Source organism: Adiantum capillus-veneris, chromosome 15, assembly GCF_014529385.1.
Source record: "Adiantum capillus-veneris isolate H3 chromosome 15, ASM1452938v2, whole genome shotgun sequence".
In the NCBI taxonomy this organism is placed as follows: Eukaryota; Viridiplantae; Streptophyta; class Polypodiopsida; order Polypodiales; family Pteridaceae; genus Adiantum; species Adiantum capillus-veneris.
Genome location: NC_140945.1, coordinates 35,388,385 through 35,405,022, shown reverse-complemented (window position 1 = coordinate 35,405,022; position 16,638 = coordinate 35,388,385). Strand labels below are relative to the sequence as shown.

The following is a 16,638-nucleotide window of genomic DNA, read 5'->3' as shown; positions in this document are numbered from 1 at the left end:
CTGAAGACCAGATTCAGAAGCTCAAGATAGCACGAGATGAGCAGAATATGCAACATAGGCTACTTGAAGCTCATTCAGATAGGGTTATTGAGCTATTAAACAAAAAACTAGCTAAGGCGGAGTCTGAGATACGGATCATCAAGGAACAAAGGAATGAAGCACTGAGAGCTGCAGAACGGGCTGAAACGATGCTGAAAATGAAGAGAGTTAACTTCAACTCCTTGCTTATTTGCCATACAGCTCTGAAGGCTTCCCTCACTGACAGATACATTTATAACAGCCTAGCTGAAATTTTAAACCAGCAGGCAATGTTGTCTTTGATCTGGAAAATTTGAAGTCTTTGATGGAGACTATGCAGAGTGATTTGCAGGACAAAGTGACTGAGTATAATAATGCTCTGATGAATCAAGCAATACTGGATTATATTGAGCGGCAGAATTTCCTGAATGAAGCAGAAGAAGATAAGGACGAAGGAGCTGATAAGGAGGAGGATGACCAAGAAGAAGGGCATACTAATGATGATGATGATGACGCCCCACCTCCACGACCTGGTACTGGTGGCATTGGTCGCAGCTTGGCCAGCCACAGGCCAAAATGAGGGCTAGTAGGAAGGGCAGAATGAAGGGCAGCAGTCGGGTAATCAGCAGTCACACTGGGAATCAGCCAACAAATTAGTCCCAGCTCAGGAGGGAGGCTAAGGGGAAAAGCAAAGTTCGAGATGAGGGACCAGTAGCTGATCAACAGCATTCCTTGCAGCTTATTACCCTGAACATGCAATTGAGACATTAGCAGGCTTCCATAACCAGACAATATCTGGAGGATGATGATCTCTTGTCTGATCTGGAACGGTTTCAGAGGCTGTATGTCGGGGCCAGGGAAATGGTGGAGCATTGGAAATCAGTGGCTTTTCATGATCAAGAAACTTGCCATTTACTTGCACATCCCAGCACAATCCAGCTGTGCTGGAAAGGGTTCCTGAATGGATAATCACTGCTGAAGAGAGAGTGACCAACCCACATTTGCAAAGATAGTCTACTGCAGATTGTCGCTCTCTTGCCCTTGAATTAGAACGTCTGCTGGGAAACAAACCAACCTACAAATGTATGAAGATAGTTAGGGAACATTTAAAGGAGGTTTTGGTGTAGATGCAAATTGCCAGAGGAGTCTTGGATCAGAGAGTAAGGGCCATTCTTGAGGATCAGACAGCCACTAGTAAAGGACCTCAGACTGGAATGTCAATCGGAGAAGAGGCAACTGCTCTCCGCGAATTGTTTTAGCTAGTGAGAATCACCAAAAAGATGATGCAGCAAGAGAACCAAGCTGTTCTCAATTTTTTAGAATTTATGCCTAATTTTCCAGTTCTCTTGTATGCCTTTCCAGCAAGAGAGACGGAGCTGCCAAGATTTTTTCCAGCACTTTATCTCCAACATCCAAAACTAGTTGATCGCCGTACCTACTTCAAGATTATTGATGAGCTCCAGGATTGGTATGACCGATCGACTGTGGAATGTAAAACTTAGCAAACACTGTTCAATGATGCTCTCCAACTCAATGATATTCATGCACTCAAAGAAGAGATGCACAGGATCTGGATATGTATGGGTCAGTGGAAGATTCAGATCAGGGGCCTGACCGAGATCACTAATCAGCTGCTGCAACTTACTGTCGAATCTTCTAAATTGCCTGAAAAGGACATTGCAGCTAAGGTGGACCTGGCACCACAGTATAGGGAGATGGCTGAGATTCTTTTCGAATCTCGGGGCAAAACTAATCAGCCTCTTCCAGAAGGATGGATCCATACTGCTTCGCATTGTCACAAGCTGGCCAGAACCAGGATCACCAAAGGCAGGCGCACACTCTATGATCTTGACGCCAAAACCTATCATTCCCTCACGCCTTATGAAGTAGAGATGACCACAGAAAGGTGGGATCAGCTTGAGAAGGAGGCTATTCACCGACTGATTCACAAGGAGAATACTGGTACTGGGACTTCTCAGACGCCATCCAGGTCAAAGGGCAAACGGAAGATGGTTCAAGGGAAGGATACTGAGTAGTTCCATCTCAGAATTCAGTGGCGACTTTTCTTCCTCAGCTAGAAGGTTGATATCAGTTTGTGTAGATGATGAGAGCTCTACCTTGGCCTTTTCAGCTGCCTCTCGCAATCTTTGTATGGCCACTCTATCATTGGTCAAGTCCAATCCCCAACATCAGAACCAGACGGTGGATTTTTCAGTCTCAAATCAGAATCAGACAAGGGAATGTTTCGATCAGAAATTTTGGACTCTTGCCAAAATTCAAGAAAGGAGGGAAGGATGTAGACGGCTGAGACAGCTTCACTAAGTGGGAACGCTCTCTTATGAGACGGGCATCGAATTAGGCAATAATCACTATGGTAAACCCAAGGTGTATAAATAGGGCCCATTACATTGTAATCAGGTTGGCATTTGGGTTAGCATTTCAACGGCATTTGTACTTGAGTTGTCAATCATTGGCAGTTGTTGTCGGTTGTACTCTATCTGTAAATCACATCATACTTACTGTAAACCTTCATCTGTAATTCCAATCACGGCAGATATTCCAGTCACACTTACTCTGTGTCTAGTACTCTAAATCTGAATTGTGATTCTCTGTCCAGTCGACTGTCTAAACTAACACATCATCAGTAGGCCGAAATCTTCTAACACTGAAATTAGCTATCTCAAGAGATCAGCTCCAATTCCAATGAGGATCCCTCAAAGAAGAAGGGTAAGATGGCAATGACAAAAGAATCTAGACCAAAAGAGACACACAGCCAAAAAGTCGCTTGGATTGAGAGGTTGATTGAGCAGTTCAGGGCAGAATCGGCACTCAAAGGAGACTTTGAGGAGTATTGTGTACCAGACCCAGCAAAAATTGGAGGAAGCTCCTCAAGACCTCTAGAGGATCAATTCGATCACTACATTCGAGCATAAAGAGTGGAAACATTGTGTCAAGGAACCCGAAAAATTCATCTTCGGCTAAGGGAGTGTTCTTACAAGAAGTTAAGCCCATGAGCTTATCCATTACAATCTCTTCTATTGTTACCCTCTCCCAACTGTTCGTTGTGAGGATGGGGTTCGAGAGATCTTTTGAAGAGAGTGGTATGATCTTGTAATTAAATGGATTTTTTCTATTCTTATAACCCTTTTTGTGAAATGTGAGAGAGATATATGGACTTGATGTGTGCCATAGAGAGAGAGAGAGAGAGAGATGAACTTGCAGTCACTACGATTGCCCTTTCTTGGTAGTTGAGCTTACCACTCACAAGTTCCAAACTCTAACATCGTGATTCGTCCTCTCTCTCCTCTGATCTCTCTCTCTCTCTCTCTCTCTCTCTCTCTCTCTCTCTCTCTCTCTACATTGAGGAGATAATACTTGCTCTTCTATTCGGTGACCAGCATTTTGGGTTTGTGGACATAATACTTGCTCTTCTCTTCGATGACCATCATTTTGGGTTTGTGGATTGCTTTGAACACTCGTGTCAGATGTTTAGGGTGCTCTTATGAATGTCATATGTTCTCTATGCTCTTCTTTAGTCTTATGCAATGGAAACATGAGACCTCCAACCACCCAACCGCTACTCGATAGTGATGTCTGTTTGATGTGATGGCACAATTTTGGGTGGCGGGCTACAACATTCACCCAAATGCCATCAAAAGAAGCACACCGAATGTCATGTATCTAAGCACAATAGCAACAACCTTGCTTTACACGCTACCCACCATTAGATCACTGCTCTTTTAGTGCAGTAAAGGATGGTTACATGACCTTGCCCTAAGTCATTGTGGAGAATTTATATTAGAGAAAAAACTAAAAGAAAAAATTGCAGATGGAGCGTGAAGGGTCTTGTTGACAATCACACCTGCTGCAACATGCCAATTGAGGTGTGTTTTTCTCTCTTGAATTGTTAATACATCTCTCCCTACCCCCCTCTCTCCCTCGACCATGGATCCTTTAATAATGGAATTGTCTTTGGCTAACCACTACAATGGATCAAATGTTGCATCAGAGAAGTTCTATCCAACACCATTTACCTAGATGCTCGTACTTTAATTATGTTGTATTCTAAGGTGAAAAATCTGTCGCTTGTTTTGTGAAATCAGGAGTCATATAATGCTCTTGCGTGTGAAACTTATAAAGTTGTCTTTGTATGTATTGTATCTTGTGTACAAGCACATTATTAGATGTGCACATAAGACCTCCAACCACCTCCATGCCACTCTATTGTAATGCAAATGGTCTATGAACTTTGAGAATAGCGGAATTACGAGAATTATAGTGAGCATTTTTGTGATATTACTTTGAGAACTTGGAGGGTGAACTTAATTGATGGTAGCAACATAAACATAGTACTTAATTAACTTGGCATGAACAATACTTTTGCAAGAGAGAGAGTATTAGAGAACATGACAATAGATGAGGACCGGATTTACTCCGTTTGTATTATAGCTTCTCCCATCAAGGGAGACTTTGTTACAATACAATCTTTGTGTTCCTTGTGACCTTGGTGATCCTATGAAGATGGAAAGCTTCATGCATCACGAGCTTAACATAAACTTTGCAAAAAGCATTAACTATCCCAAGCCTCAGTCCCAAGGCCTCAAACACCTTCGAAGGTGGAGAGAGCTAGTGGGGAATGAGGGTAGCGAAGAGGAAGAAGAAACATTCCATAGGAGAAATAAATAGTTCCTCACTTATCATCACTCTTCTTACTTAGCATAGCATAATAGCATAGTAATGAAGATGAAGAAGATGACAAGCTTAAGCATTGAAGCATGGCTCTTGGTTGGATTTGCATTCCATAGCCAAGAGTGTTGGTGTAGGCTCTCCACTTCTCAACAAACTTGGAGAAGGAGATGGAGCTCTTGCATTTTGTACTCCACACAATGAGAGAATGTGTGTGTGTGTGTGGCAGAGTATACCCCCCCTCTCATGCTTGGTCCACCTCTCTCTCTCTCTCTCTCTCTCTCTCTCTCTCTCTCGTATTATTTTATTATTTCCTTTGGACATGTGTCCTCTTTTTTCTCTTTTGAGAGAAAGAACTTAATTACTTATTTTTATGTATCTAAATTCTAATTGGACTCCTTTAAAACCTAACCAATAGCATTCAATCACATCATGAGGGCTACATGTGGAGGATCATTTGAACATGTGTCTTTTATGCTTATTTAGTCATTTGGTTGAATGGAATACTTCAAAGAGTTATTCAATCAAGCAAGCATATATCTTCTATGCTTCTTAAGTCATTTGTTTTAAATTGAATACTTCAAGCTTTAGTTAATCAAGCATGGACGTTCATGCCTCTTGAGAACTTATCTTTGAATTTAACATTTCAAAAACCTTAGTCATTGAAGCATAAAATCACCTCAAGCTTTGGGCAAGGTTCCCACAATCACTTTAAGCGTCTTAGCACCTCATGCTTGGGTACAATTCCCACCTCGAGGTTAGCCCTAGCTTGCGTAAGGTCAAATTAGGACTTTTTAACACTAACTTTTGGAGGTCTTTAATGAATCTAAACCTAAGGTCTTTTAAGCTCCATTAGGTAGCATTGCTCTTTGACAGACCATCTCTCATTTGGACATCTTTACTATTGGCCTCGTCTTAAGATGGATCCATAATAAGCACATGTCTTATATTCTAACCCTTGTTCCCGTTTATTATCCAACATTAAATGATTAGTTTAATATAAGAAAATCATTTTGGTTGGTTAGATATTAGATTTTATGACATTACCTCTCTCTTGAAATCATAGTCATCTTCGACTATGAGGTAAAAGAGATAAAGTCAATTTGTCTTAGCGGGTAGAGGATCCCTTGTTACCCTACGACATCCAAGATGGATGACTAATCCATTTGGTGGTTGGGGGACATAGCTGCCACAAGCATGTCTGCTCTTTAGCCCATTTCAACCTCCCAAGTAGACTGACAAATTCTACATGGTGTTTGAGAGACGCGGTCATCACAAACATGATTCTTACTATGCATACTACTTAAATTTGTGCACAATAAAGAGAGAATTAGTCTTATAAGACAAAAACATTGATCGTTTAAAAGAAACATGTACGTTTGCTTACTCTAATGTGGTATTGTAAGCATTGACAAGGTTCATACTATCCTTAAGCTGGATTCCTCGCATCCATCTAGCATCTTCAAAAGGATAATTTTTGAAATTAATAAGATACCGTCGGATAATCTTACCATGTCGTAGTACCTTGTCTTCATGCCGAAGAATAGCTTTGGGTTGTAGCACCTCTTCTTCGTCTTCGATTTCGGGGGGGGTCTTCAATAATTGGTTCATTTGGAGGCTCTCCTTTGTAGGGCTTAAGGTTCACATGAAAGGCATTGTGTATGAGACAATGGTTAGGTAACTTGAGTTGATAAGCCACCTCATTGATTGGCTTCAAAATTTGACAAGGAACATAGTATCTTTTTGCTAGTTTAGCATAATACTTTTGATAGCCCGTAGGATTTTTGCCCGTCGTTTGCCTCAATAAGGCGTTAGGAAACTTAAGTAAGACCCAATCATTTTCTTTGAACGTTAAGGCCCTTATGTGCTTGTTAGCGGCAGCTTTTTGCCTTAGTTGAGAGATGGATATAGCCTCCTTAATCTTTGAAAAAATGCTTGCAAGTCACGACTATACTCATCCGCAGCGAAGATCTTCCCATGTACTTTAAGTAGCAAGGGACTTTTAGGTCTCCCCTCTATGATTTCAAAAGGTGCTTTTCCCGTAGAAGTATGGATAGTATTATTATACGCATACTCTACAAGAGGTAAGTACTTTTCCCATTGTGAGTGTTGATCTACTTCTGTAACATAGGTCTTTAGTAGATCAAGAATTGTAAGATTGGCTATCTCACTTTGGCCATCTATTTGTGGGTGATAGGCCGAAGAGAAATTCAATCTTCTACCTAGATTTTCGAAGAGACCTTTCCAAAAATTAATGGCATTCTAGGATCTCTATCTGACATGATGAATGTTGGCAATCCATGGTGTTTGAAAATCTGGGATATAAAGAGAGTTTCCATTTGGTGTGCCTTAATAGTCTTCTTGACAGGGATAAAGTGTGCCTGCTTGCTAAACCTGTCAACTATTGTCCATATTCTTGTATTCCCATGGATAGACTTGGGTAATCCTAAGATAAAATCCATGGATATACTCTCCCATGGTGAATTAGGGATTGGCAATGGCTAGAGTAATCTAAGTTGCTTCCCTCTATCATACTTGGTCTTTTGGCATACCACACATTTTGAAACATACTCTTGTACGTCCACTTTCATGGTAGGCCAATAAAAGTACGTCTCTACTCCTCAAAGATTAGGTTGAATGCGTCTATGCCCCGTAGAGGGAGGAGCATGGGATTCATACATGACTTTCTCACGAAGGGAGTGGGTAACACATAGCGTATTGCCATAGAGAAGATAACCATCCTACAAGGTGAATGGTTCCCCTTTCTTCCTCAAAGCAACGTCTAACATTATGTCTTTAAAGTCAGGGTCAGTAGCATATTCATCTATCATAGAAAATAGGTCATCATTAGGAAAAATATGGACTCTCTTTGGGCCTTTTTGATTAGTGAAGGCTTAAGGGAGAACCAATGAGAGGGCTCTTGGGATATCACCTAGAGGGGGAGGAATGGTAGGGGTACAACCTAATTGTCTCCCTCTTCAATGCTTGGTTCTTAGAGAGTGGTGGCGGGGGGGGGGGGGGGTAAACGGGGAAAAAAGGTGTCATAAAAGAGGGAGGGACCCCCCCAAAAGAAAAAATGCGCAGCCTTAAAAACTCTAAAAAATGATTTTTTTTAAAAAGTGTCAAAATTGACTCATTTGCTTCCAAAACTGTCGCAAAGCATATACTAACTTCAAAAAGTAAATTTCTCCCCCCAAAATCCACTTTTCTCTCCCTCCCTCACTACTTTTCTCTCCCACACTCTCCCTCTTCTCCCTCCTTCCATTCTCTCTCTACAGTCAAGGCAGCCATAGCCAAAAGCTTTTCACCACTCTCTTCCTCTCTCCATAGCTCCCCCTTCTCTCACACCTCCATCAACCCTCAACAGTCCCACACCCCATAGCCCATAGCTCCACTATCCTCTCTACCTCTCACTCCTCCCCTCTTTCTCTATCTCTACTGTCAAAGCCACCATAGGCAGCTCACCTCACCCTCCCCTCAGCTCGTCATTCTCTCTCCACAGTACCCACACACAATAGCCCACATCCTTGCCCACTTCTCTCCCTCACCTTCCTCCCACCCATTTCCAATCCCTTTCTAAGCCCAACTTCCCAAGCATGTCCACCGCTACCATGCATAGACGGCCCAAACCAGAGATACAAGAGATTGTGTTGCACAACACAAAAAATTTAGAGGGGGGATGGATCCCACAGGTATTCAAGAAGGGTTCATGGGTCTGCATGCAACCGTCTAGTGCTGGATCTCATTGCGTACGATGTCGAGGCATATTGGAACGCCATTGGAAGGGAAGACTATTGGCATTCAAAGAAACCAAGTCCAGAATGGTGGCCATCGTGCAACACGTGTAGAGTGTAGTTGAGATCCACCTGAAGAGAGCTTCAACTCAATTTGCACCTCATTGTAAGTCCTCGTGGTTTAGCTATCCCATGCATATATCATGTTTACGTGCATGCGATCATTATGTTTGACTAAGGGCATTTGTAAAGATGTTTTTCCATCCAGCTTAGTTGAGGAGCAGCCGCTTGAGTGCCTCTCAGGTACGTTCATGGTTGTGCATGCTCACATTGGGAAGCTTATGTTTTCTAATGTCTCGTCGAAAAAACTTACCGAGCAGCGAATATTCATGTACTCCCACAAGTACGTGGTGCCGAAGTCAAGCCAAAGCTATGGTAGGTTAGAAGCCGTGGAGACACCCTCATTGCAGAGTGCAGAATGGCCAACTCCAGACCGTTGGGCCTTGCTTTCTTTCAAGTGCAAGGTGCTGCAAGATTTCCAAGGGTCCCTAAAGTTTGGTAAGGCAACCAAATTGGTGGGTCTTAGTTGGCATTGTCCCATTCATTTGTTTGTGCATGCATTCCGCTCTCTGCCGATTGTGGAAACACCGACAATGTTTGTTTACAAAGAAGTTGACATAGATGCAATGGACACCATTCTAGGTGTCAATTGGGGCTATGTTGACGGTTTGCATGATGGTGACCGTTACAAGTGCAATGTGTCCCCCACACAGCTTTGCCTTCGATATTCAAAGGCAAGGTGCACCTTGTATGCACGGTTTAGCTACGAAAGGTGGATGCACAAACGTGGCAAATGGATACCCTTGCAACTGACAACCGAAGAGGTTCAATCCTTTGAAATTCGTGTCCGCATGTCCAATAATGAGGTGGAGGTGGTTGCAGTGAATCCGCATTGGACTCTTGCCAATCTTCGGGAACACTTTGTCATAATGGGATTCGAGGATGTCGGCAATGCAAGTTTCAAACTGGAACAACGCAAGGTCTGCTTTGTGCTTGATTAGCTACCTTTTCTTAATTTTTGTGGGTATTTGTATCTTGATTCCCCTTTTTTTGGTTGTGTAGATTGGAAGGCGGATGGATGCCACTATGCTTGTTTACAAAGATTGGGCTACAAACGAAGTCATCTTGTCTAACTGAATTCGCTTGTAACTTTAATCGTTTATATATTGGATATTTTATTAAAGATTTTGAAATTTTTTAACGTGTTGTACTTGATTTTGTACTTGAGTTTTAAGGTGTTGTGTAATTTTATTTTTTAAACGCATATTGTTTTTTTTTTCGAGATGGAATATGTCTATATAAGGGGGACCACCTCCTCATTTTACCATTTTCATCCCAGCATTGCAAAGAGACCTAGCATACCCAATCACGCAAAGAGAAGACATGGCTGCTACTAGTGCTTTAGATGCATTCCTTACTGAGGCTGGGCATGCAAATCGCCCTGAGCTTCATGCATTTTTCACAACCCAACCCGATTTGGAAACCACCTTGACCCTCCACTCTCAATCTCTTGAGCACATCACTTCATACATTTCCACGTGCATGGGGAGATTCATTGTTCACTTACCAAACCGACAAGGGCAATGGGTCCCTGAGGGCCTTCTGCACCACATCTACAAAGGGGACAGGCCATTTCATCAGCGGCTTGCACGCTTTGCCACCATAGCACAACCCGTCGGACAATATGTGCGGCTTGAAGATGATGATGTGCGAGCAATGCGTAGGGAAAAGATTGGAAACACTTTTTTCTCTGTCCAGGCCATAATGATCTTCCTCCTTCATGAGTGTCCAGCAGCCCTGACGTAGTGCTACCACACTTGCAGATCGGCGGGGTACTAGCTGATGTGAAGGACCCCAAGCTCGCGGCCATTGACACATCCGTAGAGGAGAGGACGCTTGCCTTGACCTACCCTGTAGGGATTCAAAGCCTCTTGGAGGCCTCTCCATCTGTTGGTTCATCCTCAGGGCCGCCAGAAGGAACCAGCACTCGGGATGCCATCCCTGAGGTAGAGATTACCCGTTTCTCCTTCATTGTGGTGGGTGGAGAGGAGTTTGTGTTTTTGCACGATCTGGAGAAATTTTTTGAGCTTCGCATGGATGAGTGTTTCGCCATCCTCGATGCCCATGGAAAGTTGGAGGTTGATACCACCACCTCCCATGACGATGATCTCCTACTGCCCATGGGGAATACTTTGGCGGACACAGTGGCGATCGCACAAGCTGGGTGGTAGTGGCCGAGCAGGCCAAGGTCTCTGAGGAGGAGTTTGCGGCCGTGCAAGCCATGTGTTTGGATAAACGCGCTAGAGTGGATTCACCATCACCTGCTACAACATCTGTTTTGCTTGATCCAAAGGGGAAGTCAAGTGTGGATCTTTACTTGCACCGGGATGCTGATGAGGAGGATCGTAGACAAGAGGTATAGATGCTCACTTACATTTGATTGTTACAAATGATTTTGTTAATCTTATATCATAATTCTCTGCCATATTTCTCACAAAACCTATATTTTGTAGGATTTTTTGGGGGTTAACGCATGGGCACAACGGTAAGGGGAGAGGAGGACGCCGTTCGGACCTCAAGCGGCACTTGCTCACTACCTCGGCACACTTTTGACTGGTGTCGTGGTGTTTGTGCATGCCGACTACTCTCCCAATGGTTGCTACAACATTTTTGCCCTCCTTTCACTCTCCAAGGCGTTGTGCTTAACAACCCTTGCCCAATCGGCCAACCTTGTAGTGCTTGTAAAGAAAGATTTTGCAATATCCACTTTTGGCGTTAACTTTCGCGGGCGTCTGATCGTCCATGTCGACATGAACCAAGTTGTAGGGGTTAATGAAACCCAAGAAATCACCACCACTTTACTTAACAGGGAGCCACCCCAAAAGGCCAAGCGCCAGAAAATTGTAATTCGAAAGATCCTAAAGCAAAAGCCGGATATCATGTAAAGCATTGATTTCTTTAATGAAACTACTTTTTGGTGTCTATGACTCTCTTACTTGCAAGTTTTTGAATTTGTTATATGTTTGGCTTCCATTGTGTATGAGAAGCACCATAATTTCTGATATGACTACTAAAGGGTTTGGCAGGCAAATTATTAATATTATGTTTGGCTTCCAAAGTTATTGATTTGCCTACTGAAGGGCTTTGAAGGCCCCAAAATGGGCTGCCACAAGGGCGCGCATTTGGGCCTTCCATCAGCAAATAGGGGCAAATGTGCGCCCTTGTGGTAGCTCATTTTGGAGCATGTAAAGCCCATTTTGGAGCATACCTAGGTACTTTACAGTTGCAAAACCCAAAGACAAGAGACAACCATGTTATGGCAGCTCATTTTGGAGCATCTCAAGCCCATTTTGGAGCAGACCCAGATACTTAAAGTTGCAATACCAAATCACAAGAGGAAACCATGTGGCAGCTCATTTTGAAGCATCTCAAGCCCATTTTGGAGCATACCCAGATCCTTTACAATTGCAATACCCAATCACAAGAGGTTACCATGCTTCAAAAATTCTATGCTACATGGACTAAGTGGGGCATGATTTCCAAATGCATCTATGGTATGTGAAGCATTGAAGCAAATGAGATATCCCTATTGCTTGTTAAAATTTTCCGAAAACCCTTGGAAAGGGCTTGGAATGCCCTAAGAAAGGCTGCCACAAGGGCGCGCATTTTGTCCATCCACCTGCCTTTGGAAGCCCCAAATGCGCGCCCTTGTGGCAGCCACTCTGGGGGCATTCCAAGCCATTTTCAAGGCTTTCTAGATGCTTTTTCTATGCAGTAGTGAGTTTTCCCTTGCTTCAATGCCTCACATAGCATGGATGCATCAGGAAGTGCATGCCCCACTTAGCCAAGGTGCTTAACGTAGGCAAGTTTTCACAATAACAAGCTAATGGCTACATACATACAAAAGAAGGTAGACAAAACATGGACCAATGCTACATCGCATGGTACAGAATTAAAGCAATACAATGCATAGAGTGGGGTATACAATCAAAAGACGCTTATATTCAAATTCTTCCCAATCTTGGAAGTTCCGTAAATACAAAAAGGTTTGATGCCTAATTACAAGCTATTGCTCATGGCGCAAACGGCGAGCAAGCTGCATATCCTTGGGAATAATCATTACACTCTTTGCATGGATGGCACATAGGTTCGCATCCTCGAATATGCTAGTTAGATATTGCTCTGTTGCCTCTTGGATTGCCTCTATGGCCACGGTGCCCATCCGAAACTGAGTGTTGTACAATTGCAAAACCTCCCTGCAAAGCTTTGCAAAAGGGGCCCTCCGAATCAAGAGCTCGGTGCTCTTCTGATAGTGGCGAATCTCCACAAAAGCACGGCTGCGCTTTCGCACCTTCTGAGGGTCGACGGGGAGGTGCATTTGTTGCACGAGTTGGGGCAGCTTGCTTCCTCTTCTTGTAGACAATGCTCTTTCTCTTTTTTGGCCGCATAGGCACTTCCAACACCTCATAATCTGATTCCACCCACTCTCCATCTGATTCGTGCTCTTCACTATTGAGCGGATGTGATGGTGTAGGTCCACTCCCTTTAGGGAGTGTCAAGCACCAAAGGTGCCATCATAGGTGAGAAAAGAGATACTCTTTACTCCCTCTTTGAACTTCTTTAGCTGTTGTGACCTTCGCCATGTAGGGTAAGATTTGCAATGTCCTCCCCTCTTGTATTCTCTAGGAGAATAGCCATAGCTTTCATCGGTAGAGGAGGAAGGTGAAGAAGAAGGAGAAGAGGGAGACCTCTTTCTTGCCCTTTTCTTCCTTGGTTTCCCCTCTTCCCTTTTGGAGTGATGAGGAGAAGGACTATGGGTTAATCGTTTCCTCTTGGGAGGAATCGGCGATCGCTTAGTCCGCCTTCTTCGTGGAGCCACCTTTGCGGAGGAACTTAGGGATTCATTACTTTCTTGATCGTTGGATTCCTCCATTCTTATGGGAGAGAGTCTTCTTTTGGGGGTCTCATCAAGAGGCCTCCTAAGCTCTCTCTCCTCTTGGAGAGGAAAGGAAATCCCATAAGCACGAAGTTGTTAACTTCAGCTTGCAAAGCGGGGTTGCCCATAGCCTGTTACAACCTAGTAACAAGATAATGAACAAACATGGGGGCATCATCATTAGCACCTTCATGTGCAAAATCAAAGTTATCAATGTTCATTCTACTCTCTTGGTTTGTCAGCCATGTTAATTAAACTTATGTGTTTACTTAGTGTATGCTTTGGCAAATCAAAACCTTAGTTGCTACTCCTCTTAGCCTTTGAAAATAGGCACTTAAGTATCTACACCCATGGCTGGAATTGGTTAATTATAGAGAGTAGTGGAGTGGGTCTAACATAGCGAAGTTGCCAAGGCATAGCTCCTTTTGGACTTCTTATGGCTCAATAATGGCAAAGTCGTAGGCAAGTCTAAGAAGACTCCATTATTAAGACCAAAGCTCTTGAGGTGTGCACCATATCCCACATAGTGGGCTCAACAAAACCGATAATAGATCCCAATCCCACTTACCCTAATATAATTAATAAAATCAACCATTAATAGGCTACTTAAAGACCTCTCTTCTTGAGCAAGAAAAGAGAAACCAAATGCTCTGATACCAATGTAATGCAAATGGCCTATGAACTTTGAGAATAACAGAATTAAGATAATTAGAGTGAGCATTTTTGTGAGATTACTTTGAGAACTTGGAGGGTGAACTTAATTGATGGTAGCAACATAAACAGAGTACTTAATTAACTTGGCATGAACAATACTTTTGCAAGAGAGAGAGTATTAGAGAACATGACAATAGATGAGGACCGGATTTACTCGAAGCCGGTTCCCCCTCCAAAAGCCGTTTGTATTATAGCTTCTCCCATCAAGAGAGACTTTGTTACAATACAATCTTTGTGTTTATTGTGACCTTGGTGATCCTATGAAGATGGAAAGCTTCGTGCATCACGAGCTTAACATAAACTTTGTTAAAAGCATTAACTATTCCAAGCCTCAGTCCCAAGGCCTCAAACACCTTCGAAGGTGGAGAGAGCTAGTGGGGAATGAGGGTAGGGAAGAGGAAGAAGAAACATTCCATAGGAGAAAGAAATAGTTCCTAATTTTTCATCACTCTTATTATTTAGCATAGCAGAATAGCATAGTAATGAAGATGAAGAAGATGACAAGCTTAAGCATTGAAGCATGGCTCTTGGTTGGATTTGCATTCCATAGACAAGAGTGTTGGTGTAGGCTCTTCACTTCTCCACAAACTTGGAGAAGGAGATGGAGCTCATGCATTTTGCACTCCACACAATGAGAGAATGTATGTGTGTGTGTGGGAGAGTATACCCCCTCTCTCTCTCTCTCTCTCTCTCTCTCTCTCTCTCTCTCTCTCTCTCTCGCTCGTATTATTTTATTATTTCCATTGGACATGTGTTCTCTTTTTCCTCTATTGAGAGAAAGAACTTAATTATTTATTTTTATGTATCTAAATTCTCATTGGACCCCTTTAAAACCTTACCAATAGCATTCAAGCACATCATGAGGGTCGCATGTGGAGCTTATTAAGTCATTTGGTTGAATGGAATACTTCAAGAACTTATTCAATCAAGCAAGCATGTGTCTTTTATGCTTCTTAAGTCATTTGGTTTGAATTGAATACTTCAAGCCTTAGTCAATCAAGCATGGACGTTCATGCCTCTTGAGAACTTATCTTTGAATTTAACATTTCAAAAACCTTAATCATTTAAGCATAAAAATCACCTCAAGATTTGGGCAAGGTTCCCACAACCACTTTAAGCGTCTTAGCACCTCATGCTTGGGTACGATTCCCACCTCGCGGTTAGCCCTAGCTCGCGTAAGGTCAACGGACTTTTTAACACTAACTTTTGGGGGCCTTTAATCAAGCTAACCCTAAAGTCTTTTAAGCTCCATTAGGTAGCATTACTCTTTGACAGACCATCTCTCATTTGGACCCCTTTAGCATTGGCCCCATGTTGAGATAGATCCGTAAGCACATGTCTATATGCTAACCCTTGTTCCCGTTTATTATCCCATACTAAATTATCAATTTAATATGAGAAAATTGTTTGGGTTGGTTAGGTATTAGATTTTATGACACTATACTGGTGTCTTTTGATGTGGCGACACAATTTTGGGTGATAGACTATGACATTCACTAGCATTTGGTAGAGGGAGATTTTTTCATAGGATTATGAAATCCAGTACAATTTTAATAAAGAGAGCTTTTTCAATAAATTTATCCAATGTTCCATTTTCCATCAAAAGCTCCCTCCATTCCCCTACTCTTGGCTGTAGTCAAAGGATCTAAAACTGCCCCCGCAAGCAAAGCTTGGCATGTAACTTTGACAACAACTCTACTTTTTCCCGCGGCCATTGGATGCTTATAATAACCAAGATGAATTGCGCATCTACTAATAATTTCCTTTTCAATTGGGATGCAATAATAAATGACTGTCGCACAAGCATTTAGACATTCTAGAAACTAATGACAATGGACACACATAAGCTTACCAAATTCTGGTCCAATCAACCCCTTTGGTGGTGCTCGTGATAATCGATCCTTCCATTGACTCTCATTCAGAAGGTTTGTTCTCAAATGATAATTGCAATCAAGACTCATACACCACAAATGGCCACAACATTTGCTAAAGTGCACCACACCTACTACAAAGTCACATACTCTACCCATGAGTGTCCATTGAAACGTTGTTCCATACCATTCATGCTTGAGCTTTCACCTTGTGGTGGCAACTCAAAAGTGACATACCCATAATATTGCAATGTGAGCTCAGAGACTTGCATAACCTTCTAACTTGACACAAGGGCACCATAAGGTTTGTTTACAGTGGGAGGTTTCTAATGATGTCAATAACACTCACTTATGGATGCCTGAAGTCATTAGTTTCCTCTTTGATCACTATTGGCAAAACTTTTGAGCCAACAACGTCCGACAACAACCCAGAGGTGACACCAATCTTTTAGAACTATGAGAGTTCGTGGTAAAGAGTGTAAATTTGGTCACCAACGTTGTTTTCTCCATGTTCAAGATGGACATTTTCTCCATACAATGTCAAAGGACGCATTAAAAAATCTCCATTCTGAACATCGAAATGTAGTTTAAGTGTGTCAACCTTGATCTCTTGTAATCG

General features: G+C 42.5%; 1 protein-coding gene across 1 annotated transcript; it reads left to right on the top strand.

Moving 5' to 3' along the window:
- The first annotated feature begins 10,779 nt into the window (after positions 1-10,779).
- Positions 10,780-11,443, top strand: LOC147440515 (uncharacterized). The gene is made up of 3 exons (XM_086483531.1): positions 10,780-10,914; positions 11,012-11,042; positions 11,286-11,443. Exons 1-3 carry the CDS (start codon positions 10,780-10,782, stop codon positions 11,441-11,443), a joined length of 324 nt encoding a protein of 107 aa, XP_086339657.1.
- Positions 11,444-16,638: the final 5,195 nt, after the last annotated feature.